The sequence below is a fragment of the Salvelinus sp. IW2-2015 genome, linkage group LG23 (assembly GCF_002910315.2).
Source record: "Salvelinus sp. IW2-2015 linkage group LG23, ASM291031v2, whole genome shotgun sequence".
Taxonomy (NCBI): Eukaryota; Metazoa; Chordata; class Actinopteri; order Salmoniformes; family Salmonidae; genus Salvelinus; species Salvelinus sp. IW2-2015.
In genome coordinates, this window is record NC_036863.1 from 14803571 (window position 1) to 14831122 (window position 27552).

The window sequence follows — 27552 nt, forward strand, 5'->3', positions numbered from 1 at the left end:
GTACCAATCTCATCATGACCTGCCTCTAAGTTATCAATTACCTCCATCACCTCCATTACATCAGGTGGATCAAACTGAAGCAGAGAAGGGAAATGTCCCTTATTAATGTAATCACAATGATTTCCATATATTTTTTCTGATTTTCTTTGTCAGAGTGGAACCCACATTCACAAAAAAAGTTATTCAATTCACGAGATAAGATCAGGATGATACCGGGCTGAAGTGGTGCACAACACAACCCCACACACACAAACACATAAGACTGATAAATATCTAACAGAATGGCTACATGGACTATCTGAGTTCACCCTTGTATTTTATTTTTGCACTTTCTCTTTGCACACTCAGAAGGCTCTACACACTTATGCATGCTGACACTCCAGCACACACATAACATGCATATACACATTTATACTGACTCTACACACACTCACATACAATCATCATTCACGCTACTGGTACACTGTTTATCATATATCCTGACGCCTAGTCACCTTATCCCGAAACATATCTACCTCTATCACTCCAGTATCCCTGCACATTGTAAATATGGTATTGGAAATGGCTTCTTACTTTTCGTGTTCTTCTTATTTCTATTTCTTGTGGGTTTTTGTTCTACCTTATGTTATTGTTAGTGCTACATTGATATTGATTACCACATTGTTGGGTTTGGAGCTTGCAAGAAAGGCATTTCACTGTACTTATGCACGTGACATTAAAACTTGAAACACACCAAGAGTATTGATTGAATTTGAAAACACAACGCCACATAGCCAACTTAATTGAGGAAAATAAGAACAATTAAAAATGTATTTTTGATACTGTCGCAAAGCTAACTAAAAAGCAGCATTCCCCAAGTGAGGATGGCTTTCACTTCAGCAGTAATAMATTMATGAACTTCTTTGAGGAAAAGATCATGATCATTAGAAAGYAAATTACGGACTCCTCTTTAAATCTGCGTATTCCTCCAAAGCTCAGCTGTCCTGRSTCTGCACAACTCTGCCAGGACCTAGGATCAAGAGAGACACTCAAGTGTTTTAGTACTATATCTCTTGACACAATGATGAAAATAATCATGGCCTCTAAACCTTCAAGCTGCATACTGGACCCTATTCCAACTAAACTACTGAAAGAGCTGCTTCCTATGCTTGGCCCTCCTATGTTGAACATAATAAACGGCTCTCTATCCACCGGATGTGTACCAAACTCACTAAAAGTGGCAGTAATAAAGCCTCTCTTGAAAAAGCCAAACCTTGACCCAGAAAATATAAAACTCTATCGAATCTTCCATTCCTCTAAAAAATGTTAGAAAAAGCTGTTGCGCAGCAACTCACTGCCTTCCTGAAGACAAACAATGTATACGAAATGCTTCAGTCTGGTTTTAGACCCCATCACTAGAACTTCCGGCGCCGAAAAGAGATGGCCGCCTCACTTCGCGTTCCTTGGAAAATATGCAGTATTTTGTTTTTTTACGTGTTATTTCTTACATCGGTACCCCAGGTAATCTTAGGTTTCATTACATACAGTCGGGAGGAACTACTGAATATACGATTAACGTCAACTCATCATCGTTCCTACCAGGAATATGACATTCCCGAAACGGATCCAGTGTTTTGCCTTCCACCCAATACAATGGATCTGATCCCAGCCGGCGACCCTGTGCGACGCCGAAAAAGGGGAAAACGAGGCGGTCTCGTGGTCAGGCTTCGGAGACGGCACATCGCGCTCCACTCCCTAGCATACTACTCGCCAATGTCCAGTCTCTTGACAATAAGGTTGATGAAATCCGAGCACGGGTAGCATTCCAGAGAGACATCAGGGATTGCAACGTGCTCTGCTTCACGGAAACATGGCTAACTCAAGGGACGCTAACGGAGTCGGTGCAGCCAGCTGGTTTCATGCATCGCGCCGACAGAAACAAACATCTTTCCGGTAAGAAGAGGGGGGGGGGGTATGCCTTATGATTAACGAGAAGTGGTGTGATCATCATAACACACACAGGAACTCAAGTCATTCTGTTCACCTGATCTAGAATCCTCCAATCAATGTCGACCGCATTATCTACCAAGGGAATTCTCTTCTATCATAATCACAGCCGTATATATTCCCCCCAAGCAGACACATCATGGCCCTGAACGAACTTTATCTGACTCTTTGTAAACTGGAAACCACACACCCTGAGGCTGCATTCATCGTAGCTGGGGATTTTAAACAAGCTAATCTAAAAACAAAACTCCCTAAATTCTATCAGCATATCGATTGTGCTACCAGGGCTGGAAAAACACTAGACCATTGTTATACTAATTTCCCGCGACGCTTATAAGGCCCTCCCGCCCCCTTTCGGAAAAGCTGACCACGACTCCATTTTTGTTGATTCCAGCCACAAACAGAAACTCAAACAACAAGCTCCCGCGCTCAGGTCTGTTCAACGCTGTGTCGCACTCTGAATCCACGCTTTCAAGACTGCTTGATCACGCGGATTGGAATATGTTCCGCATCGCGTCCAACAACAAATTGACGAATATGCTGATTCGGTGAGCGAGTTCATTAGGAAGTGCATTGACGATGTCGTACCACAGCAACGATAAAACATTCCACAAACCAGAAACCGTGGATTGACGGCAGCATTCGCGTGAAACTGAAAGCGCGAACCACTGCTTTTAACAGGGCAAGGTGACCGGAAGCATGACCGAATACAAACAGTGTAGCTATTTCTCCGCAAGGCAATCAAACAGGCTAAGTCTCAGTACAGAGACAAAATCGAGTCGCAATTCACAGCTCAGACACAAGAGGTATGTGGCAGGGTCTACAGTCAATCACGGATTACAAAAAGAAAACCAGCCCGTCGCGGACCAGGATGTTCTGCCCCAGACAGGCTAAAACAACTTTTTTGCCCGCTTTGAGGACAATACAGTGCCACTGACACGGCCCCCTACCAAAACCTGCGGGCTCTCCTTCACTGCAGCCGAGGTGAGTAAAACATTTAAACGTGTTAACCTCGCAAGGCTGCAGGCCCAGACGGCATTCCAGCCGCGTCCTCAGAGCATTCAATCAATCCTTATCCCAGTCTGCTGTTCCCACAGTTCAAGAGGGCCATGTTCCTGTTCCCAAGAAAGCTAAGTAACTGAGCTAAACGACTACCGCCCCGTAGCACTCACTTCCGTCATTCATGAAGTGCTTTGAGAGACTAGTCAAGGACATATCACTCTCACCCTACCGGACACCCTAGACCACTCCAATTTGCTTACCGACCCAATAGGTCCACAGACGACGCAATCGCAACCACACTGCACCTGCCCTAAACCCATCTGGACAAGAGGAATACCCATGTGAGAATGTGTTTCATCGATACAGCTCAGCATTTAACACCATAGTACTCCAAACTCGTCATCAAGCTCGAGACCCTGGGTCTCGACCCCGCCCTGTGCAACTGGGTCCTGGACTTCTCGACGGGCCCGCCCAGTGGTGAGGGTAGGTAACAACATCTCCACCCGCTGATCCTCACACTGGGGCCCCACAAGGGTGCGTTCTGAGCCCTTCTCTGTACTCCTGTTCACCCACGACTGCGTGGCCATGCACGCCTCCAACTCAATCATCAAGTTTGCGGATGACACTACAGTGGTAGGCTTGATTACCAACAACGACGAGACGGCCTACAGGGAGGAGGTGAGGGCCTCCGAGTGTGGTGTCAGGAAAATAACCTCACACTCAACGTCAACAAAACAAAGGAGATGATTGTGGACTTCAGGAAACAGAGAGGGAGCACCCCCTATCCACATCGACGGGTCAGTAGTGGAGAAGGTGAAAGTTTTAAGTTCCTCGGTGTACACATCACGGACAAACTGAATTGGTCCACCCACACAGACAGCGTTGTGAAGAAGGCGCAGCAGCGCCTCTTCAACCTCAGGAGGCTGAAGAAATTCGGCTTGTCACCAAAAGCACTCACAAACTTCTACAGATGCACAATCGAGAGCATCCTGTCGGGCTGTATCACGCCTGGTACGGCAACTGCTCGCCCACAACCGTAAGGCTCTCCAGAGGGTAGTGAGGTCTGCAGAACGCATCACCAGGGGCAAACTACCTGCCCTCCAGGACACCTACACCACCGATGTCAAGGAAGGCCATAAAGATCATCAGGACAACACACCAGCCACTGCCTGTTCACCCGCTATCATCCAGAAGGCGGAGGTCAGTACAGGTGCATCAAAGCAGGGACCGAGAGACTGAAAAACAGCTTCTATCTCAAGGCATCAGACTGTTAAAACAGCCACCACTAACATTTGGGGCCGCTGCCAACATACTGACTCAACTCCAGCCACTTTAAAAATGGGAATTGATGGAAATTATGTAAAAATGTACCACTAGCCATTTAAACAATGCACTTAATACAATGTTTACATACCCTACATTACCCATCTCATATGTATATACTGTACTCTATATCATCTACTGCATCTTGCCATCTTTATGTAATACATGTAACACTAGCCACTTTAAACTATGCCACTTTATGTTTACATACCCTACAGTACTCATTCATATGTTATACCGTACTCTATAACATCTACTGCATCTGCCATGCCGTTCTGTACACCACTCATTCAATATATCTTTATGTACATATTCTTTATCCTTTCACTTGTGTGTGTGTGTAAGGTAGTAGTTGTGGAATTGTTAGGTTAGATTACTGTTGGTTATTACTGCATTGTCGGAACTAGAAGCACAAGCATTTCGCTACACTCGCATTAACATCTGCTAACCATGTGTATGTGACTAATAAAATTTGATTTGATTTGATTTGATTTGATCATAGCACTGAGACTGCACTTGTGAAGGGTGGTAATTACCTTTAATGGCGTCAGACCGAGGCTCTGCATCTGTCCTCGTGTCCTAGACCTTAGTGCTGCTTTGATACCATCGATCACCACATTCTTTTGGAGAGATTGGAACCGAAATTGGTCTACACGGACAGATCTGGCCTGGTTTAGATCTATCTGTCGGAAAGATATCAGTTTGTCTCTGTGAATGGTTTGTCCTCTGACAAATCGACTGTACATTTCGGTGTTCCTCAAGGTTCCGTTTTAGGACCACTATTGTTTTCACTATATATTTAACTCTTGGGGATGTCATTCGAAAACATAATGTTAACTTTCACTGCTATGGGCGGATGACACACGCTGTACATTTCAAAAACATTGCAAAAATCTGAAACTTTCTGTCCAAAATTGATGCAGAAAATTAATCCATGCTTTTGTTACTTCTAGGTTAGACTACTGCAATGCTCTACTTTCCGGCAACCCGGATAAAGCACTAAATAAACTTCAGTTACTGCTAAATACGGCTGCTAGAATCCTGACTAGAACCCAAAAAATTTATCATATTACTCCAGTGCTAGCCTCCTACACTGGCTTCCTGTTAAGGCAAGTGCTGATTTCAAGGTTTTACTGCTAACCTACAAAGCATTACATGGGCTTGCTCCTACCTATCTTCCAGCTACGGTCACAAGACGCAGGCCTCCTAATTGTCCCAAGAATTTCTAAGCAAACAGCTGGAGGCAGGGCTTTCTCCTATAGATCTCAATTTTTACGGAATGGTCTGCCTACCCATGTGGAGAGACGCAGACTCGGTCTCAACTTTAAGTCTTTACTGAAGACTCATCTCTTCAGTGGGTCATATGATTGAGTGTAGTCTGGCCCAGGAGTGTGAAGGTGAACGGAAAGGCTCTGGAGCAACGAACCGCCTTGCTGTCTGGCTGGCGGTTCCCCTCTCTCCACTGGGATTCTCTGCCTCTAACCTATTACAGGGGCTGAGTCACTGGCTTACTGGTGCTCTTCCATGCCATCCTAGGAGGGTGCGTCACTTGAGTGGGTTGAGTCACTGACGTGATCTTCCTGTCTGGGTTGGCGCCCCCCCCCTTGGGTTGTGCCGTGGCGGAGATCTTTGTGGGCTTATACTCGGCTTGTCTCAGGATGGTAAGTTGGTGGTTGAAGATATCCCTCTAGTGGTGTGGGGGCTGCTGTCTTTGGCAAAGTGGGTGGGGTTATATCCTGCTGTTTGGCCCTGTCCGGGGGTATCATCAGATGGGGCCACAGTGTCTCCTGACCCCTCCTTGTCTCCCAGCCGCTCACAGTAAATTATGCTGCAGTAGTTTATGTGTCGGGGGGCTAGGGTCAGTTTGTTATATCTGGAGTACTTCTCCTGTCTTATCCGGTGTCCTGTGTGAATTTAAGTATGCTCTCTCTAATTCTCTTTCTTTCTCTCTCTCGGAGGACCTGAGCCCTAGGACCATGCCTCAGGACTACCTGGCATGATGACTCCTTGCTGTCCCCAGTCCACCTGGCCGTGCTGCTGCCGCAGTTTCAACTGTTCTGCCTGCGGCTATGGAACCCTGACCTGTTCACCGGATGTCCTACCTGTCCCAGACCTGCTGTTTTCAACTCTCTAGATACCATAGGAGCGGTAGAGATACTCTTAATGATGGGCTATGAAAAGCCAACTGACATTTACTCCTGAGGTGCTGACTTGCTGCACCCTCGACAATTACTGTGATTATTATTATTTGACCATGCTGGTCATTTATGAACATTTGAACATCTTGGCCATGTTCTGTTATAATCTCCACCCGGCACAGCCAGAAGAGGACTGGCCACCCCTCATAGACTGGTTCCTCTCTAGGTTTCTAGGTTTTAGGCCTTTACTAGGGAGTTTTTCCTAGCCACCGTGCTTCTACACCTGCATTGCTTGCTGTTTGGGGTTTTAGGCTGGCTTTCTGTACAGCACTTTGAGATATCAGCTGATGTAAGAAGGGCTATATAAATGAATTTGATTTGATTTTAAAATTGGCATACATGCACTCATGGACAAACACATACAGAGCAAACACACAGTGCATTCAGACACATCTTCACCAAACTAACAAACAAACAAACACAAAAACTGTCTTCCATTTGACTACCCTAGACATGCTGCCTCTCTGTGTGACTCCCTGACAGACAGACAGACAGGGGGGCCTTGTGAGGTCTGGGAAGGGCAATGGGGGGGGTGGGGGGCTGTGTGAACAGGATGCCTGAGAGGAGTAGGACAGCTCCTCTACTATGTTCCAGTGCCCACACTGTCTTCATCACCACAGCGCCGCGCAGCCACACAGGTCACTCCCCCTGTGTCTCTCTCTCTCACACACACACACACACACACACACACACACACACACACACACACACACACACACACACACACACACACTTTCTTATAAAAGGGCATTTTCAAAACACTTGGTGTTACATGCTGTAGCCAGTGCATTAAGGATGTGCCCCATGCCAGGGGGCAACAAGGGCACAGAGAAGTCAAGACTCCTATGGGGAAAAATTGTGTTGGTTATGGGCATATGGTATAGGTTAGGGGTTATAGGTGTAGGTTTAGGGTTTCAAAATTCCAGTAAAATACCCTGGTTTTCCAGAAATAGATGAATGTGTATTCACAAACACATAACAGAAGGATCGCAGATATTGCTTTAATGTTGGATTAACACAGCAATAGCAGGGAAAACATCCTATTTACTTTGCCATTTCATGCAAAGAAAACTATTAATTTGCAATTCAATCATTTCAACCGGTATCTATGAAATTGAAAACACTTTGAGAGCCTCCGCAGACAAAATGTGGAGGGGTGAGACTTCCAGAGTTTGAAATGTCTTCTTCCTCAGCCCACATCACGCTGTTCTGCATATAACTACACATAGTCCTCAAGTAGCAGAAGTTTAACGGAATATGCAGAAAATGTTGTTGACAGCTTGAGTTGACAGTGACAGGATAAAAATCCATTCTATGAATTATATTCCTATGCCGACAGCAACAGGACATAAAATATATTCTATGCATTGTATTTCTATGGTAAAACTGAAAAAATACAGAGAAACACAAAGCCGTAACAGTCAGACATTGTCACTTTCGCTCTCTTTTTTTCTCTCTTTCTCTGTCCATTTTAGTGCGTGACCAGCGCTAGGGGTCAGCGTCCACGCAACATTTTATCAACGTCCATACAACTACTGGACTACTGGAACTAATACCCCCGGCCATTAAGCCGTCTGCGACTTGGGGCCCAGGGGCCCGTCAGATTGATGCCACGCTGGTATTGTTGAGGGCCCTGTGGCCCCTTTTCACTTCGGACAGCCGCGCTGGAACTCTTCAAGGTCTGGAGAGAGGTGTTGTCAGCAGTCACTGTTAAAAAAAATGTCCCCTGTGGTTTGGTTTGTTTATTTTGATGACCGGATGAACTGGATACCTCAGCCCTATCTGGCAGTGACAGAGAGGTTAGGGTGCCTCTTTTAAGCCCTCGGAATAAGAATGTGTCCGACCTTCAAATTACTTTCTGCCTCTTGATGGGTATTTTAGTGTGCGCTTATGATAACGGACTTTGGCTGATGACAATTAGCAGACACATGAGGAATATCATGATCGTCTTTAATAGTGAGAGTGACATAGATTTTGAACATGTCTTTATGCTTGGTTAGCTGAGTCACGCTATGGGTGATGGATCAACTCTACAGCTCATGCCAACGCTTCCCAAATTATCGACAGTTTGTTTGATCTGCTTGATAACAGACGAAGAGAGGAGCGATGAGGGGGACTGTTAGTGTGTCAAATCAAATCACATTGTATTTGTCACATGTGCAAAATACAAAAAGGTGTAGGTAGACCTTACTGTGAAATGCTTCCTTACAAGCCCTTAACCAACAATGCAGTTCTAAGAAAAATAAAAGTTAAGAAAATATTTACTAAATAAACTAAAGTAAAAAAAGAAAGTAACACAATAAAATAACAATAATGAGGTTATATGCAGGGGGTCCCGGTACCAAGGCAATGTGCGGGGGTACAGATTAGTCAAGGTAATTGAGGTAATATGTACATGTAGGTAGGGATAAAGTGACTATGAATAGATAATAAACAGCGAGTAGCAGCAGCGTAAAAAAAGCAGGGTCATTGCAAATAATCCAGGTAGCCATTTGATTAACTGTTCAGCAGTCTTATAGCTTGGGGGTAGAAGCTGTAAAGGAGCCTTTTGGAATTGAAGCTCCGGTACCACTTGCCGTGCGGGAGCAGAGAAAGCAGTCTATGACTAAGGTGGCTGGAGACAATTTTTAGGGCCTTCCTCTGACACTGCCTGGTATAGACGTCCTGGATGGAAGGAAGCTTGGCCCCAGTGATGAACTGGGCTGTACGCACTACCCTGTGTGTGTGTGTGTGTGTGTGTGTGTGTGTGTGTGTGTGTGTGTGTGTGTGTGTGTGTGTGTGTGTGTGTGTGTGTGTGTGTGTGTGTGTGTGTGTGTGTGTGTGTGTGTGTGTGTGTGTGTGTGTGTGTGTGTGTGTGTGTGTGTGTGTGTGTGTGTTATCTGAGAGGCAACAGAGAGCAGGGGCGTCATGCACCGCAAAAATCTAAAGGGGCACAAAGTAAGTGAGGATGGCTGGGGGGCGGTCCTAGTTGGAGAATGTTGCATTTTTCAAACACCTGAAACAGCTTTTCTTTTTCCTGCAATCTACAGCATTAATCATTATACTTATTTCTATCTAAAAAAAAATATAATTAAAAAGTGTATTCGTCTGCATATCTAAGCATACCTCTTGAGCTGTCTGTTTACTCCTGACTTGGGTAAAATATTGAAAGGAATGTGAGTCTTATTCAATACATTTAGTCATGTCTTGCTTTTCTAAAGTCTACCAACCTTGCCAGCAGGCATGCCAGCTAAGATAGTTAGACAAGCTAGCTACTATTTATGAGGTTGGGAGATTGAGAACCTATCTGGGCTAGCTAAAGCCAACTTCATAAAATTGCTAGGTGGCTAGTACTATTACAGAGAAACAACAAAAACAAAAATAAAATATAATAATAATAATCTGAGGGGCACGTGCCCCTGTGCCCCCTATGGGCATGACGCCTCTGACAGAGAGGGTTCTGACTGTGTCTTACCTAACGTTCTTGTCTTACCTAACGTTCTCCCTCTGTCTTCTCTCTGTCTGTTTGTCTGTCTGTCTCTCTGATGTGTCTCGCTGTCTGTACATCAAATCAAATTTAAAATCAAATGTATTTATATAGCCCTTCTTACATCAGCTGATATCTCAAAGTGCTGTACAGAAACATCTTTTACATCTTTTTAGATCTTATCAAAGTGACGGTTTTAGATCAGAAATGAGAGGATTAAGGTGTCTGGTGTCCTCACTTGGGGATGCGGCTCTCTGTCTACTGTATGTTTTATGGGCTGGTGGCAGTCAGACGTCTTAGACAGTGTTTACAACAGACAAACAGCAAAAGCCTGGTCAATGGTGGGCTAGTGAGAGATCCCTGTTACCCATCAAAAGTCTCCATCATTCACGTCACCGTTTAGGAAATTACTCACTGAGTAATGGAGATGACAGACAGATGCATAGCTTAGCTAGTGGTTTCTATCGTAGCTGTACGCACGCACTCTAGACCCATAACATAAGTCATTCTCCACCCAGGCCTGATCTGGAATGTGTGTACTGTAATTACGTCAAAGGTTTGATCCTGGCTTTTTGGCCTCATTAAAGGCCTGTTTGGGGACAGTCATGAGAAAACTGACAGCTGTTTTGAGGCCATTTTCCAGTGACTTTAAAAGGAGCTGAGCAAACACATGGCCCTCTCCCATTTGGTCATTCAGGAGACTGAAAACAGGGTTGACAAACTAGCAACTGGGTTGATTGAACGTCACCTTACTGACAAACTGAAGCCAGACCTTGAAACTCGACCCTGGCCCCCATTTAAGGCTCTTATCAGGTGTGAAAAAGTGATGGGCGATAGCAGGATGGACCTTCACCGCATAGCGGGAATGGTTGGTGGAGACTTTTTGTTGAAAGGCAACTTGTACAGTGGAAAACAGCTTGCATCTTAACATGGACACATAGGATAACAATTATATTTGGACTTAGAGAGGAAAATCTGTTGGAAAATGACATTGATTCGATTTGAGGTTATGGGAACATTGAATTTGGAAGATTTGACAAAGCTGTGAACGAGTGTGCATTCAATGTAGCCTTGTGGCCGCATTGGAGCATTTAGAGTCATTGAAGGAGTGCTTTCCCAGATGTTGTCACGGTCTGGGTTCATAGCCTATGTTTACAGCCTCGTAAAAGCCAGCTCAGCAGTATAGGGCAGGGTCCCAGACACCATGCTGTCGGGAAATGACTAAATCCCAGTCCTGTTAAATCGGCACCAGCATACGACCGGGAATCCTCCCAGTGGCCATACGACATGCAATGGGGATAGCGAGCTATGGTAACTTAGTTGTATTAATCAACAGGCTGAGTTTCCCTTGAGAACAATCCACCTTCTGTTACAAAACTCAAAAAATAAGAAATGATACTGTCATTGGGACATACTGTATCCATCTTTATTACTCACAACTGTAACATGCAGCTGTTCCAATTCTGGCCCTTTCTCCTCTCATTAGTTATTCAAGAATATAGATCTTTAAGACACAGTCGCAACAGAGGTCAACATGTTGCCAAGGTCCCCATGCCATCTATTTTTCCTCTCATAAACTCGTTTGCATAATTTAAGTGGTGTCCAACCCAGTGGCATCACTGAATAGTTATTTCTGTGATTGCTCAAGCGTTGTCAAGGTGGCCTCATAGCTTAAACATTTCTCCCCTCACGGATATCTTTTCCTCATTTAAAAAGGTACACGGATATATTTTCCTCATTTATAGGTACAGCCAGTAGTCTGCGTTTAGCTGAGAAACGGATGGATTAAGGATGCGCATCTAAGGGCATTGTTTATAATGTCGTAATCAACTTTCTCAATTGTCAATGTTTTGAGCAAAATACACCAATTTGTCATATTATCTTCTTATTCAAGATCACTCCATAATATGTTTTGACTAGGCCTATACCGAGATTAGTGTAAATGAATGCTGGTCTGTCACAGAAGCCTTGCGCGCAAAAATAATCCCCACATCTCATTTCATTGGTTAATACACCGAGTGTCACCAAAAACAAATTCATCACAACGGATAACAAATTTATAGTCAAACACATTGAGCATAAAATATAAGAAATAGGATAATTGTATCATGCATTGAACTTACCAAAAACCAAACCAATAAGCGCAATAAAAACCAATAGGGTATCCAAAGTGAGGCGAAACTCCATTACCCTCTGGTGTATGATAAAGTTGTCTTCAAAGGTATCCCCACAAAAAATCTAAATTATCCAAATGTGGGTATGGTCGGTCAAATCTACAGAAGTGGCATCCGACAACTTTGGAAAGTCAGCCCCACATTTTCGGACAATTTCCACCACCTAATCACTCGCAGCATTACAACTGATTAAAAAAGCCTACATAAGACATTCTGAAGAATTCGTTCCTTTCGGCTTCTACTTATATCATCTATTCCTCTGATAATGTCCTGCAACAGGCACGGAAGGATGGCAAAATTACGCTTCTGGATATGGTCGGCACTAGAATATGCGCTATTTTCTTAGTTTTCTCTGCCACTGTCACCGTATTGTTGATGGGATTTTTTCATTACTCCGTCCCTCTGTATTGAGAGTCAACTTCCTCATCAAAAAGGTATTCTTCTGATAGATTATGTGCAGCTTAATTCTTGATAGAGACTTTCATCCTTTCTCTGTGTCTCCCATTTCCTCCTCACTCTTGAACGAACAGAATTACAAGTCCTGTTATCGGCAAAACGCTCTCGTGGCTAAAGCCCACCCCCTAGCTCCTGTGTATAGTAGTCGAAACAGTGAACACTTAAAGAGACAGTGAATAAATATTTTGCATAACTTTCTTAGAACTGACCAAAATTACACACAAATTGCACACACCATGTTGCACATTTCGAGACTGTAGGTATAATTACGCCAATGCCTTTACTTCAATCTAAATATATATAAAAAAAAATACATGTTTCAATAAATAGACCTAATAGTTGTATAAGTAAATTCAGTGCATACAAATCAATCAGGTATGGGAAATAAAAACGCTTAACTTTTCCATGACCCAACCAGACTTGAAAGCAAGTCTAAGAAGCTGTATATATGTTCTATGTGCACTATTTCTATGCTTCCCGGTCTACATTTTCTGAGTCTTTTACTTTCAGTTTTGTATACCAGCTTCAAACAGCTAATAATACAAGGGTTTAGATGGTACAATGATTCTCTACACAATGACTGCTTGTTTTGTCACAAACTGAAATTAGGTGAACTATTCAAATTTTAGCAACCAAGAAATGGCAGAGTGATTTCTGCATATTGCACCTTTAAAATATGGTCTACAGATCAGTAGAATGTACTGGTCTCAACTAATTTCACAAAAAATAGGTCAGTTAATGTCAGGATAATATTTTCACTAGAAATKTTATGAATGTCATATATCAGTCGAACAATTTGTGTTAATTAATAAGGTAGTAGGGAGATTTTGTATTGCCAGTTAGAGGGTTCAAATAAGATGCTTTCAGAATGCTAGGCCTATAATCATAGTTTTCTATCTCTATGGGGTATGTTGATTCAAAATATTCACATGAAAATGCATACATTATTCAACACGTGCATTTCATTTAGCCTGCCATAACATTTACCTTGAGATACCGGCATCAATCAAGTGATCATGGAATTAATTAAAATGTAAACGTATCATATGCCTTATATGAAAAGACACACACCAGGCTTCACAATCACATTGAGTAGGCATTAGGCCGATATGATGTTATTTACACAGAGCAGGGAATAAAATAGACCATTCAAGAATCTTAACAAACCCTACCGTGCTGAGAAAATGTCACTATACCTATCTGAACGAGGGCTGTGTCTTGACTTGATGGAATGCGAAAGGCAATATTACATGTGCTTGGACAGGGGGAAACTGCAGAGTATAAGACTCGACAGAGCAGGACATAGTAGGACCCATCAAGTCCCGTGGTGGCAATAATACGGAGTGATTTGATAGAGTGCCGCTTGGCCAAATAAATATGACTTATTGCAAAATACCCAAGTAAACGCGGTGCTTGACATTCATGGAAATGCTTCTGGAGATGGCATTTACTGATCTGCCTGTGCATAGGGACTCTGATGTTATCAGGATTCCTTGGTATTCTGGTGTAGGCCACCATTGTAGATTTCTCAAAAAAAGTGTTTCTGTTGTAAATTCCTAACTTACAAATCCATACATTCAAACACAATCTACACAATCTAACAACATTTAGCTTGAAATGCATCCTTCTCCTAAAGCACAACAAAACCAAGGAAAGCAACCCTAACTTTGAATACCCTTGATATCGCCCTCATGTTTCATGCATGTGCATGTTTAACTTAATTGCAAAAACTGATTCATTGAGCTCCAGTGCGTAATTGAATAAAACATGATGATGCAGTCCCTAAATACATTTTAGCTCATCTGTGACGGATGCCGCTAGTTTGGGACCCCCATCAAACATTTGGCCAAGCTGTCAAATAAATGGTGCAGTCAATGAATTTAGATGAATTATCCGGCATTAGATGTGGTATTATGGCTGACAGCTTATCAACATGGTTGGATGCTGTGTCTCGGCCCTAGAGGTACTTCAGTTTTTAGCGGGTGATCTTTCTATTGCTGTGCCTCTGCTTCATTTGTCACGCCTTGCTGTTTGAAGTAAATTATCATTGTGGATTACAAATGCTAAAACGGATGAGCATGACCTTTTTGGAATATATGACGAGAAGCCTTTGGGGGTTCTCTCTCTCTCCCCCCTCCTTTCTTTTCGTCATTAGCATTCTCCTAACCTTTTACGTAAATTCTCCTAACCTTTTATGTAAATTCTCCTTTTTACGGAAATTCTCCTAACCTTTGTCGTTAGTTCTCCTAACCACCAATTCTCCCAGTAATTCTCCCTTGTTGTTAAGAGGCAACAGAGAAAGACGTATAATACTATACATCCTCCAAGATGTATGATACGTTACGTCATCCAATTCGTATGATATTGTACAACCACTATTCCATTCATAATGTATCCTAACCTAACATATATGTCATACATACCAAATCCTACGAATTGCCCTGAGATCTGGTTGAAAGTTCATTCTAGCCTTGAAAGAGTAAACCGGAAAAGATCTTCTCAGAATATTGTGAACTGTGATCAGAATGCAAATAGCTTAACTAACCTTAATTGCTTTGCGCAACACGGTTAGCCATGCATAATGATTGCTGGAAAGACAGACAGCGTCAACAACAACTTGGAACCGTATACATGAACCATACATACAACCCCCAGAACATCACACAACACACATGACCATCACATGGCCCGGCTCAGAAGTGACAATATGTCTAATATGGCTAATTAATCCAATGACTGTGGACTGGGTTTCAGCATGTGCCAGTGTATCATGATTTATTGCCCCAGATCAACCACTCACCATTAAAGCTGACAGCTCCAATTGGACTTGGGCCAAGCAAGTCTGTTGAGCATATAGCCCCTTGGTTGTGGCACTCCAAAGCAAGATCACATGTTATGTGGAATGTGGAAAATAGTTGTTTTGCATGACACAGCAATAATACAGAATTATTCAAATTATTGAAGTTCTGTTGCACAATCTATTTCATCTTAATTTGAGCTGTGTCTTTTTAGCTTGTAAATGTTCACCCTTTCACAAAGTGTCACGACTGCCACCGAAGTTGGCTCCTCTCCTTGTTCAGGCGGCGTTCGGCGATCAACGTCACCGGCTTTCTAGCCATCGCCGCTCCATTTTTCATATATCCATTTGTCTTGTCTTGTTTCCATACACACCTGGTTTTCATTTCCCCAATCAATCTACTTGTATTTAACCCTCTGTTTCCCATCATGTTTTGTGTGTAATTGTTTCATGTTATTGTGGTGTCTTATTATGCGCTTTACTTTTGTTATGTTCCATGTTTTGAGCACATTTGATTTATGTAGTGCTCTCGTTTTGAAACTAAAATAAAAGTGTGCCTGTTTACCTCATGCTACTCTCCTGCACCTGACTTCGCCTCTTATACGCCTCTTATACCTCTAATACCGTTGACAGAATTACACACCTCCAATGGAGTCAGCAGGAGCAGGTACCCCGGTTAGAGGAGTCGAGGAGCGCGTCCAGGAACATTCGGCTATGTTACATCATCTTGGTGCCACAATGGATCACGTTGTCCAGACCATGGACCGCTGGGAGAGACAGGAAGTCTTTCCAGTGCCTCGACCAGCACAACCGGGGTTGTCTCCACCCGTCCCATCCGGAGAGAATTCCAGGGAGTATGATGGAACAGCAGCACAGTGCCAGGGATTCCTGTTACAACTGGACCTCTACCTGGCCACTGTGCACCCAGCTCCCTCAGGAGGGGAGAGAGTGGCCGCCCTCGTCTCCTGCCTCATAGCGCTGGAGTGGGCAAACGCTGTGTGGAGAGAAGGAGACTCGGTGCCAGACCACTACCAGGAGTTCACCCGTCACTTCAGGGCCGTCTTCGACCATCCACCTGAGGGCAGAGCGGCGGGGGGGAGGTTCTTCCATTTGAGATAGGGGCCGAGGAGCGCCAAGGACTTCGCCCTGGAATTCTGGACCTTGGCCACCGGAGCAGGCTGGAACGACAGGGCCCTCATCGACCACTATCGATGCAGCCTACGAGAGGATGTCCGACGTGAGCTGGCCTGCAGGGATGCCACCATTTCCTTTGACCAACTGGTGGATTTGTCCATCCGGTTGGATAACCTGCTGGTCACCCGCGGACGTCCMGAGGGGGCTCTGTCGGWTCCATYGTCCAGCACCCYYGCTCCGGTGCCCATGGAGTTAGGAGGGGCTGCTCATAGGGAGACTGGAGGAGGAGCCATCACGTGCGCCATCTGTGGCCGCAGAGGACACACTGCCGATCGGTGCCGTATTGGTTCCTCTGGGAGTCGAGGCAACAGSCAGGGCACTCTGGYRTCMCCCCAGGTGAGTTTGCACCACACTCATCCAGAGTCCTCTGTTGATCAACTGTTTGTGCCTGTTTGTTTCCCTGAGTTTTCCCCACATTCCCAGCATAAGGCGCTCGTCGATTCAGGCGCAGCTGGGAATTTTATCGACAGAGCATTAGCCATTAGGGTAGGGATCCCCATTTTTCCTATAGTTAGACCCTTCCCGGTACACGCTCTAGATAGTCAACCATTAGGATCCGGGCTAATCAAGGACGATACCATCTCTTTGGCCATGGTTATGCAGGGGAATCATGAGGAGAGAATCCGTCTCTTTCTCATTTACTCTCCTGCGTTTCCTGTGGTACTAGGCCCTTCCTTGGTTGGCTCTGCATAGCCCCACTATTCCCTGGCAACAGAGGGCTCTCACGTGGTGGTCGCGAGAGTGCTCAGGGAGGTGTGTAGGGGTTTCCGTTGGTGCTACCATGGTGGAAAGTCCAGACCAGCTCTCCACCGTGCACATCCCCCTAGAATATGCCGATTTGGCTCTCGTCTTCTGTAGAAAAAAGGCGACTCAATTACCACCTCATCGACGGGGGGATTGTGCGATAAATCTCCTGGCAGACGCTGCACTTCCCAGGAGTCACATGTATCCCCTGTCGCAAGCGGAGACGGTGGCTATGGATACATATGTCTCTGAATCCCTGCGTCAAGGGTATATTCGGCCCTCTACTTCACCCGCCTCCTCGAGTTTCTTTTTTGTGAAGAAGAAGGATGGAGGTTTACACCCGTGCATTGACTATAGAGGTCTCAATCAAATCACGGTGAGGTACAGTTACCTGCTACCTCTTATCGCCATGGTGATTGAGTCAATGGATGGGGCGAGCTTCTTTACGAAACTGGATCTCAGGAGTGCGTATAACCTGGTGCGTATCCGGGAGGGGGACGAGTGGAAGACAGCGTTCAGTGCCACCACAGAGCATTATGAGTACCTAGTCATGCCGTACGGGTTGATGAATGCTCCATCAGTTTTCCAATCCTTTGTAGACGAGATTTTCAGGGACCTGCACAGGCAGGGTGTAGTGGTGTATATCGATGACATTCTGATTTACTCCGCTACACGCGCCAAGCATGTGTCCTTGGTGCGCAAGGTACTTGGACGACTGTTGGAGCATGACCTGTACGTCAAGGCTGACAAATGCCTGTTCTTACAGCAGGCCGTCTCCTTCCTAGGGTATCGCATTTCCACATCAGGGGTGGAGATGGAGAGTGACCGCATTGCAGCCATGCGTAATTGGCTGACTCCCACCACGGAAAAGGAGGTGCAGCGATTTTTAGGGTTTGCCAATTACTACCGGAGATATATCCGAGGTTTTGGCCAGGTTGCTGCGCCCATTACCCCACTGCTGAAGGGGGTCCTGTAAGGTTGCGGTGGTCGGCTGAGGCGAACAGGGCTTTTGGGCGCCTGAAGGCTCTTTTTACCGATGCTCCCGTGTTGGCGCATCCGGATCCCTCTTTGGCATACATAGTGGAGGTGGACACGTCAGAGGCTGGGATAGGAGCCGTGCTTTCACAGCACTCGGGCACACCACCGAAACTCCGCCCCTGTGCTTTCTTCTCGAAGAAGCTCAGCCCAGCGGAGAGTAACTATGATGTGGGGGATAGGGAGTTGTTGGCTGTGGTTAAAGCGTTGAAAGTGTGGAGACATTGGCTTGAGGTGGCTAAACACCCTTTTCTCATCTGGACTGACCACCGCAACCTGGAGTACATCCGGGTAGCGAGGAGACTGAATCCTCGTCAGGCAAGGTGGGCCATGTTCTTTACCCGTTTTGTGTTTACCCTATCCTACAGACCAGGTTCCCAGAATAAGAAGGCAGACGCACTGTCCCGGCTGTATGACACAGAGGAGCGGCCCATGGATCAGACTCCCATACTCCCAACCTCCTGCTTGGTAGCGCCGGTCGTGTGGGATCTGGATGCGGACATTGAGCAGGTATTGCGTACAGAGCCCGCTCCCCTCCAGTGTCCCGTTGGGCATATGTACGTTCCGTCTGCTGTCCGTGACCAGTTGATCTCTTGGGCCCACACGTCTCCCTCCTCTGGTCATCCGGGGATCGGTTGGACGGTGCGCTGTCTGACTGGGAAGTACTGGTGGCCCACTTTGGCTAAGGACGTGAGAGTTTATGTCTCCTCCTGCTCGGTGTGTGCCCAGTGTAAGGCTCCGAGACACCTGCCCAGAGGTAAGTTACATCCCTTACCTGTTCCACAACAACCTTGGTCACATCTGTCAGTGGATTTCCTAACGGATCTTCCTCCCTCACAGGGAAATACCACAATCCTGGTCGTTGTGGATCGTTTTTTCCCCCTGTTGTCTCCTCCCTCTGCCTGGTCTTCCTACGGCCCTACAGACTGCGGAGGCCCTGTTGACACACGTGTTCCGGCACTACGGGGTGCCTGAGGATATAGTGTCGGATCGGGGTCCCCAGTTCACGTCGAGAGTTTGGAAGGCGTTCATGGAACGTCTGGGGGTCTCGGTTAGCCTTACCTCAGGTTTTCACCCCGAGATTAACGGGCAGGTAGAGAGAGTCCACCAGGATGTGTGCAGGTTTCTGCGGTCCTATTGCCAGGACCGGCCCGGGGGAGTGGGCAGCGTTTGTGCCCTGGGCCGAAATGGCACAGAACTCGCTTCGCCACTCCTCCACTAACCTCTCCCCCTTTCAGTGCGTTTTGGGGAACCAGCCGGTTCTGGCACCGTGGCATCGGGGTCAGACCGAGACTCCTGCGGTGGACGACTGGTTTAGGCACGCGGAGGAGACATGGGAGGCCGCCCGTGTTCATCTCCAGCGACCCTCGCGTCGCCAGAAAGCCGGGTCTGGCTCTCGACCCGTAACCTGCCCCTCCGCCTGCCCTGCCGGAAGCTGGGTCCGCGGTTTGTGGGGCTATTTAAAGTCCTGAGGACGGTGAACGAGGTATGTTATAGATTACAGCTTCCCTCTGATTATCGTATTAACCCCTCATTCCATGTGTCTCTCCTCAGGTGGCTGGTCCGCTCCAGGAATCTGAGGTGCGGGAGGTCCCCCCGCCCCCTTTGGACATCGAGGGGGCCCCGGCGTACATTGTTCGTTCCATTCTGGATTCGAGGCGTCGGGTGGGGGGCCTTCAGTACCTCGTGGAGAGGGAGGGGTACGGGCCGGAGGAGAGGTGCTGGGTTCCGGTTGCAGACGTTTTGGATCTTGAACTGCTGCGGGAGTTTCACCGTCGCCGGCCGGATCGCCCTGCGCCTCGTCCTCGCCGTTCCATTTTTCATATATCCATTTGTCTTGTCTTGTTTCCATACACACCTGGTTTTCATTTCCCCAATCAATCTACTTGTATTTAACCCTCTGTTTCCCATCATGTTTTGTGTGTAATTGTTTCATGTTATTGTGGTGTCTTATTACGCGCTTTACTTTTGTTATGTTCCGTGTTTTGAGCGCATTTGATTTATGTAGTGCTCTCGTTTTGGAACTAAAATAAAAGTGAGCCTGTTTACCTCACGCTACTCTCCTGCACCTGACTTCGCCTCTTATACACCCGTTGACTCATGGGGCCTCATTGTTGTATATACTGCATATCTGCCTCTGCCAAGCCTTGCCATTTCATTATTTTTCGCTGCTATACAACAACTCAAGTATCCACACATATTGCAGAGAAATCAAACTGTGATTGCCATGGAGACTGATCAAAAACGCTGCCTCTGAATAGTACTTGACTGCATTTCACAAACTGCTCTAAACGTTTGCTGGAAATTATATTAAGGCCATTGAGTTAAGTATATTATATGCAAATGTCATGAGCCACTCTTCAGTGTTTCGTTTTCCAAATTACCTGCCATTTTATTTATGTGTTTACTACATGACTCTGCAAGTGTCACGATCGCCTTGAGGATAAGGAGTGGACCAAGGCGCAGCGTGTGAAAAATACATTCTCTTTTATTTAGAGACGAGAGAAACACGAAACGAACACTTATAACAAAACGAAACAAAACAACCGTGAAGCTACAAACGTAAGTGCAATACAAAAGCTACAAACGTTCTACATAGACAATTACCCACAAAACCCAATGCCTATGGCTGCCTTAAATATGGCTCTCAATCAGAGACAATGAACCACAGCTGCCTCTAATTGAGAACCAATCTAGGCAGCCATAGACATACAAACACCTAGACAAGACACTGACCCATTTAACATACAAACCCCTAGACAATCCAAAAACACATACATTCCCCATGTCACACCCTGACCTAACTAAAATAATAAAGAAAACAAAGAATACTAAGGCCAGGGCGTGACAGCAAGGGTAAAATGAATAAAACAAATGTTTTGTTTACACCATCGCTTCATGCTAGCTACCTGTCATATATTGAAAACTGGAAGCTTTTGCCTGTGAGGGGAGTCTTCCAGCTGTTTTTATAGCACCAAAAAACTGTTAATGTATTTTATCTTACTTCTGGGAAAAGGTATGTCCAAATGCTACTGCTACTGCATAAATACTACAATGCAGGTTTTAATTGAGCCTACATTGGTGTGGTTTAGGACAAAAGCACACATACACTTAATAACCTGTATTTTAGGTGGTAACTGCACATCTATTCAACATTTCTGAGGTAAAAAAAGTTAGCATCTCTCTGTGAAGATTTTGATAATAGCTTTCCAAAGCATTTATACACATTTTTAAGTATTCCCTTATTTACAAAGCATATAATTGCCGAACACGGGGCCCATTCGTTTCATTAACCCACCCAATATCTTTGGGGTGTAGTTATATTTGAACTGTGGTTCCTCAGAGAGCACAGTGCCTTTAAGGTACAGATCCCTGGTCGGAAGTTGACACTCGCCCAGCTGTTGCCTTGATTTATCCATTCTTCCTCACAAACACACATTTTATTGTGCCAGTGAGTTGTCGCTTTATGACTCTTATTTTAAAGTAGCTTTAAACTACTGGCATTCCAGATCATAATGGGAAGTCTATTATGTGGTTCTTTTAGCCACCGCACTACTCTAAATGGCTTGGAAACACAAAATTGCAAGTGCATTAAGATAACGTCAGCAACATATAGTACAGCAAGCCTCTACTGTATGTTGCCATTAACCAATCCCAGTCATTTTTCTTCAGTGCATTATCTGATTGACCGGACATTGTAAAAGACGAAAATAACTCACAAAGAGTATTGTTTTGTAAGTCACATATTTCCATGTAATGTATGGAAATTTCTTGAAATGAATCCTGTGCAAATCTGTTACTCTCTGTTTCTCACTATTCCATCTCTAATAATCAAGCCCATATCTGTCGGCACCTGTTAATGGAGCCGCTGGCCCTTTAAGGGGCTCCTTGGATTCTATTATAGATTAATTGATTAAGAGGGTGGCGCTGGAAAATGACAATATATCTCTTCATTGATCTGCCTTTCAATTAGATTGGCTGCTACCCAACCACCCTAAGGGAGGGAGAGAAAAGGAGAGGTAGAGAATAAGAGAAAGCAAGGGATGCTATTCTGGGGGTGCCCAATTTCCTGTTTCTCTTGATTTGGTCTCTCTCTCTCTTTCTCTTTCTTTCTCTCTCTCTCCTTCTCTCGCTCTCTCTTTGGGCCTTTTTTGTGAGGCCCCAATGTTAATTGTTGGGCTGTGAAGCGAGAACGTCCCTCTGTTCTCCCGTGCTCCCTGTGAATAGGAAGGAAATTGGTGTATAGAAAAGGTGCTGAGACCCCAGCCTTCTGTTTGCCACCCAAATTATGACATGGCAGATGACCTGAGAGCCAAAGGCGACATTAACTCTTTGTCTTTCAATGGGATCCAATGGGATTTAACCATTAAAAGGGCAGAAATTAAACTGGTTTCAGCCGCTAATTGTATAATGAAGGATTCATTTTGGCATGCAAACACAGCGTTGGTTAATTTGTGATTGTACATGACTGAGCAGACCATTCAAGATGTGCATATCCCTCAGATATTACAGGAAGTATTTGTTGATTATATTGTGGTTGACGTCAGTGATGGTCGAGCCTGAATGTCAATTTATCTCAAGATGGACGCCTTGCCTGGTTCCACAGTCGCAGAGGGTAGGAGGGCCTAAGCAAGCGCCTGCATGGTCAGTAATTTGGCCCCAGACTGTGTGCAGGTCCTAGGCTCCAATGACGCGCTCCACATCCCCTCTTTCCCTCCCTGAACTTCTGCTGGCCAAATTGGAGCTCCCATCATTTTGTTTCCCTGGAGATTAAATGACTCTTCCAATTCCCACAGTCTGTGCCTGGGCTCCGAAAGGCGAGATGACAGCAATTATAGCCCCACACTATCCTAACAGTGATGGGGGAAAGCTGCTCCCACAAAGCTGCCTGTGTTTTGTCTGACTGCTACACTGAGGCCCTGACTTGATTTTGATTCTCTCCCAGTGTTAACAGGCTGCCCTGGTTTCCTAGGCTTCTGATTATGGGATGTCGGGTGCGATTCGGGCACAGCCATTCAAGATGGTTGGCCCTTTCAAGACCTTTAACAGGGCTATAGGAAAGCATGCTGGTGCTCAATGTAGCCTTTTTTTAATAGCAGTGATATGGAGTATTCTTCTCTCTGTCACCACAACACATATGTAATGTAGCAATAATGTCAATGTTCCACAATGTTATGTATATATGAGTATCACCAAAGAATAACATACAACACCTATTTATCTAATGCCTGCACCTAATACAAGTATTTTCAATCAGTTATACCCTATTCCCTACATACTGTAGTGCACTACTTTTGACCAGAGCGCTATTAGCCCTGATCAAAAGTATTGCACTAAATAGGGAACAGAGTGCAATTTGGGACGTAGACAGTCAGTAAGAGGCTGAAATCGGAGTGGAAATGACATATAGCCATGACTCATCCCCACACACTGGTGTTCATCACAATCACTTGGCGAGTAATTATCTGCACGCAGATCTGGCAATTGAATGTTTTGGGCTCTGATTGTTGGAAGCGAGCAACCGAGGCTGCATCCTCCCACAATGAATTTAGCCCCTTTCATTTCTTAACGCACGCAGAAAGAGAGCTAATGTTGGTTATTCCGGTTATTACTTCAGCCACGCTCAATAATGCAAATTGTCCATTGATATTTCTTGTGAAAATCTGTATCATAAACAAAAACAAGTTATGCTTGGGAATTTGTGTGAACGAATAATGAGTGTCCTCGTGAATTCCTTCATCGTGTTTGCCAGGAGAATTTGAAAGTTTATTGAAAACAGTATATAACCGTATATAAAAACCAAACTATTTCACTCTCAGTAGTAAATCACTGCAAAGCTGTTCTCTGCATGATTCTTAGATACTGTTTGTATAAAAGTGTTTTTTAAATGAATCAGGCACAGTACAGAGCCCTGGCCTTTGTGATTCAGCATTAAATTAAAACTTACCCAAACACTTCCAGAAAGATAGCAAGGTTAATGATTAATGATAGGCTATACAGTATAGCCATTGATTCTGGAAGAATTTAACATAGAAATGCCTTGTGAACTTAGTTCAACTGTTGTACCCTGTCAGAACCCAAAATATAAGCTGCTTTTACTCCATGGTTTATAAATAATGTCATTGTGAACCAACACTGTATAACTTTAAATCATGTTTGAAACTATAATTTTGGTCTCATGGATGGAAAGTTCTTGCATCCATAACTCTACATACAGTATCTATGCATCTAAAAGTGGTTACATTTCTACAGCACCATCCCTCAGCTGTTTACCAAAACAAGTGGAGGGGTACCTTGCTTTGTCGAATCTCAGATGGTCCCTTTAAAGTGTCCTTTTTTTTGGCATTGGCTTTATTACTGGGAATTTCAAACCATAGTTTGAAACCGTTGGTTTAGCAATAAATTGCTTTTGTAAATTACCCTTATGGAGGCTATGGTGAACACAGTGATCAGGCTGGTTCTATCAGGCTATTCATGAATGTTGAGATTGTAAAATCTTTAACAGGACACTGAAAAGGGTTTGGCACAAACAGGGAATACCCTTTCATTCAAGGTTTATGTATTGAATTGAATATAATTTCTAGCCAACTATGCTACTATATTCTTCAAAGGTATCTCAGTGCATTCCCTCTACTTGAATGTCAGGTGTAGGAATATGGGAAGTTTTCTGAAAGCAACACGACAGTTTCTCCTCCTTACCTCTTTTTGAGGCTGTCAACATTCCCCTTCAACCGCTCAGGGGGAAAATGTGAGATGATGAGTGAGATGATGGGTGAGCGAGTAAGAATTGTTCCGGGGTGGAGGACAAAACGTAGCAAAAGCTTGTTTAGTGGTGTGTGAGACCATCATAGAGACGGTAAACAATGTCACAGAGAGAGAGTGAGAGCAAAGTAAGCTACTACTAAGTAAAACTGCCATGGCAGAATGGATTAACAACGTGAGAGGAGAGGTTAGGCTATATACAGTGCCTTCGGAAAGTATTCAGACACCTTGACTTTTTTCACATTTTGTTACATTACAGATTTATTCTAAAATTGATCACATTTTGATTTTTCTCCTCATCAACCTACACACAATACCCTATAATGATAAAGCAAGAACAGGTTTTTTAGAATTTTTGCTAATTTACATTTAAAACAAACTTAAATATCACTTAAGTATTCAGACCTTTTAATCAGTACTTTGTTGAAGCACCTTTGGCAGCGAATACAGCATCGAGATTTCTTGGGTATGACGCTAGAAACTTGGCACACCTGTATTTGGGGAGTTTCTCCCATTCTTCTCTGCAGATCCTCTCAAGTTCTGTAAGGTTGGATGGGGAGCGTTGCTGCACAGCTATTTTCAGGTCTTTCCAGAGATGTTCGATCGGGTTCAAGTCCGGGCTCTGGCTGGGCCACTCAAGGACATTCAGATACTTGTCCCGAAGCCACTACTGTGTTGTCTTGGTTGTGTGCTTAGGGTCGTTTTCCTGTAGGAAGGTGATACTTCGCCACAGTCTGAGGTCCTGAGCACTCTGGAGCAGGTTTTCATCAAGGATCTCGCTATGCTTGGCTCTGTTCATCTTTCCCTTGATCCTGACTAGTCTCCCAGTTCCTGCCACTGAAAAACATCCCACAGCATGATGCTGCCACCACCATGCTTCACAATAGGGATGGTGCCAGGTTTCCTCCAGACGTGAGTCTTTAGGTGTGTGTGTTCAATCTTTGTTTCATTAGACCAGAGAGTCTTTAGGTGCCTTTTGGCAAACTCCAAGCAGGCTGTCATGTACCTTTTACTGAGGAGTGACTTCCGTCTGGCTACTCTATGATAAAGGGCTGATTGGTGGAGTGCTGCAGAGATGGTTGTTCTTCTGGAAGGTTCACCCATCTCCACAGAGGAATTCTAGAGCTCTGTCAGAGTGACCATCAGGTTATTGGTCACCTCCCTGACAAAGGCCCTTCTCCCCAGATTGGTCAGTTTGGCCGGGCGGCCAGCTTTAGGAAGAGTCTTGTGGTTCCAAACGCCACTGTGTTCTTGGGGACCTTTAATGCTGCAGAACTGTTTTGGCACCCTTCCACAGATCTGTGCCTTGTCACAATCCTGTCTCGGGGCACTACGGACAATTCCTTCAACCTCATGGCTCGGTTTTTGCTCCGACATGCACTTTCAACTGTGAGACCTTATATAGACAGGTGTGTGCCTTTCCAAATCATGTCCAATCAATTGAATTTACCACAGGTGGACTCCAGTCAAGTTGTAGAAACATCTCAAAGATGATCAATGGAAACAGGATGCACCTGAGCTTAATTTCGAGTCTCATAGCGAAGGGTCTGAATATTTATGCAAATAAGGTATTTCTGTTTTGAAGCTTTAATACATTTGCAATAATTTCTAAAAACCTGTTTCCACTTTGCCAATGTTTTTTTTGGTATGCAGAATGCTGAGGATAATTTTTTTTTAAATCCATTTTAGAATAAGGCTGTAACGTAACAAAATGTGGAAAAAGTCAAGGGATCTGAATACTTTCCAAATGCACTGTATATATACTGTACCAGTCCAACAGGGTTTTAGGATAACAACGTACCAGGGGATGCCTGGGTACGGTTGGGCCAATTATGTTGTAGGCTGGTGTTTTTACACACACACACATGCAGTAGTGTTGTGTGTAACTGCTAATTGTGCGTGGAGGGTATGACAATCCCTTAGCGAGGGAGAAGGAGAGTCCAATAAGTCACACACGCACACACACAAAAGAATAGCCGAGCATTCCTCATCACTGTTTCACCTCACATCTCACCTCTCGTATACATATTTTCTGTCATTGTACTGCAGGAGAGCGAGGGGCCTTTATTCCTGTGAATACAAGGATGTTGGTGGGTGGGGGTAGGTACAGTAAGGGGTTGCTATGAAATGGCACATAGTCAGAAAGCCCCTGCAAATGACTTTGTGTTTCCCTCTGCAACAGGGGGAAATCAAAAAGATCACCTGTTCATTAGACTTTCTCCCCATATTTTTGTGCTAGTGTTGTCATAGCTAAACCTACCCCCAGCTGAGGCTGTCAGGTCTGTGTGTGTGCGTGCACATGTATGTATCCCTCTCTCTCTCCCTCTTAATCCTTGTCCTTTCCTGCCTTTGTCTCCCACACTCCCCATGTCCTTCCCCCTGTCCTTTTAATCATTACATCAGGTCTTGCTTCTG

General features: G+C 44.7%; 1 protein-coding gene across 2 annotated transcripts in view; it reads right to left on the bottom strand.

The window, feature by feature from the left end:
* LOC111950617 (roundabout homolog 3) overlaps positions 1 to 27552 on the bottom strand; it is a 274399-nt gene that overhangs the window by 138328 nt on the left and 108519 nt on the right. The window contains exon 1 of one of the 2 annotated variants that reach the window (XM_070434385.1): positions 12099 to 12687. The exons of the other annotated variant lie outside the window; for it this stretch is intronic. Coding sequence (XP_070290486.1) covers positions 12099 to 12162 — 64 coding nt within the window. The 5' untranslated portion in view covers positions 12163 to 12687. Of the gene's footprint in view, positions 1 to 12098; positions 12688 to 27552 lie in introns of those variants that run through there. 2 annotated transcript variants of the gene reach the window in all.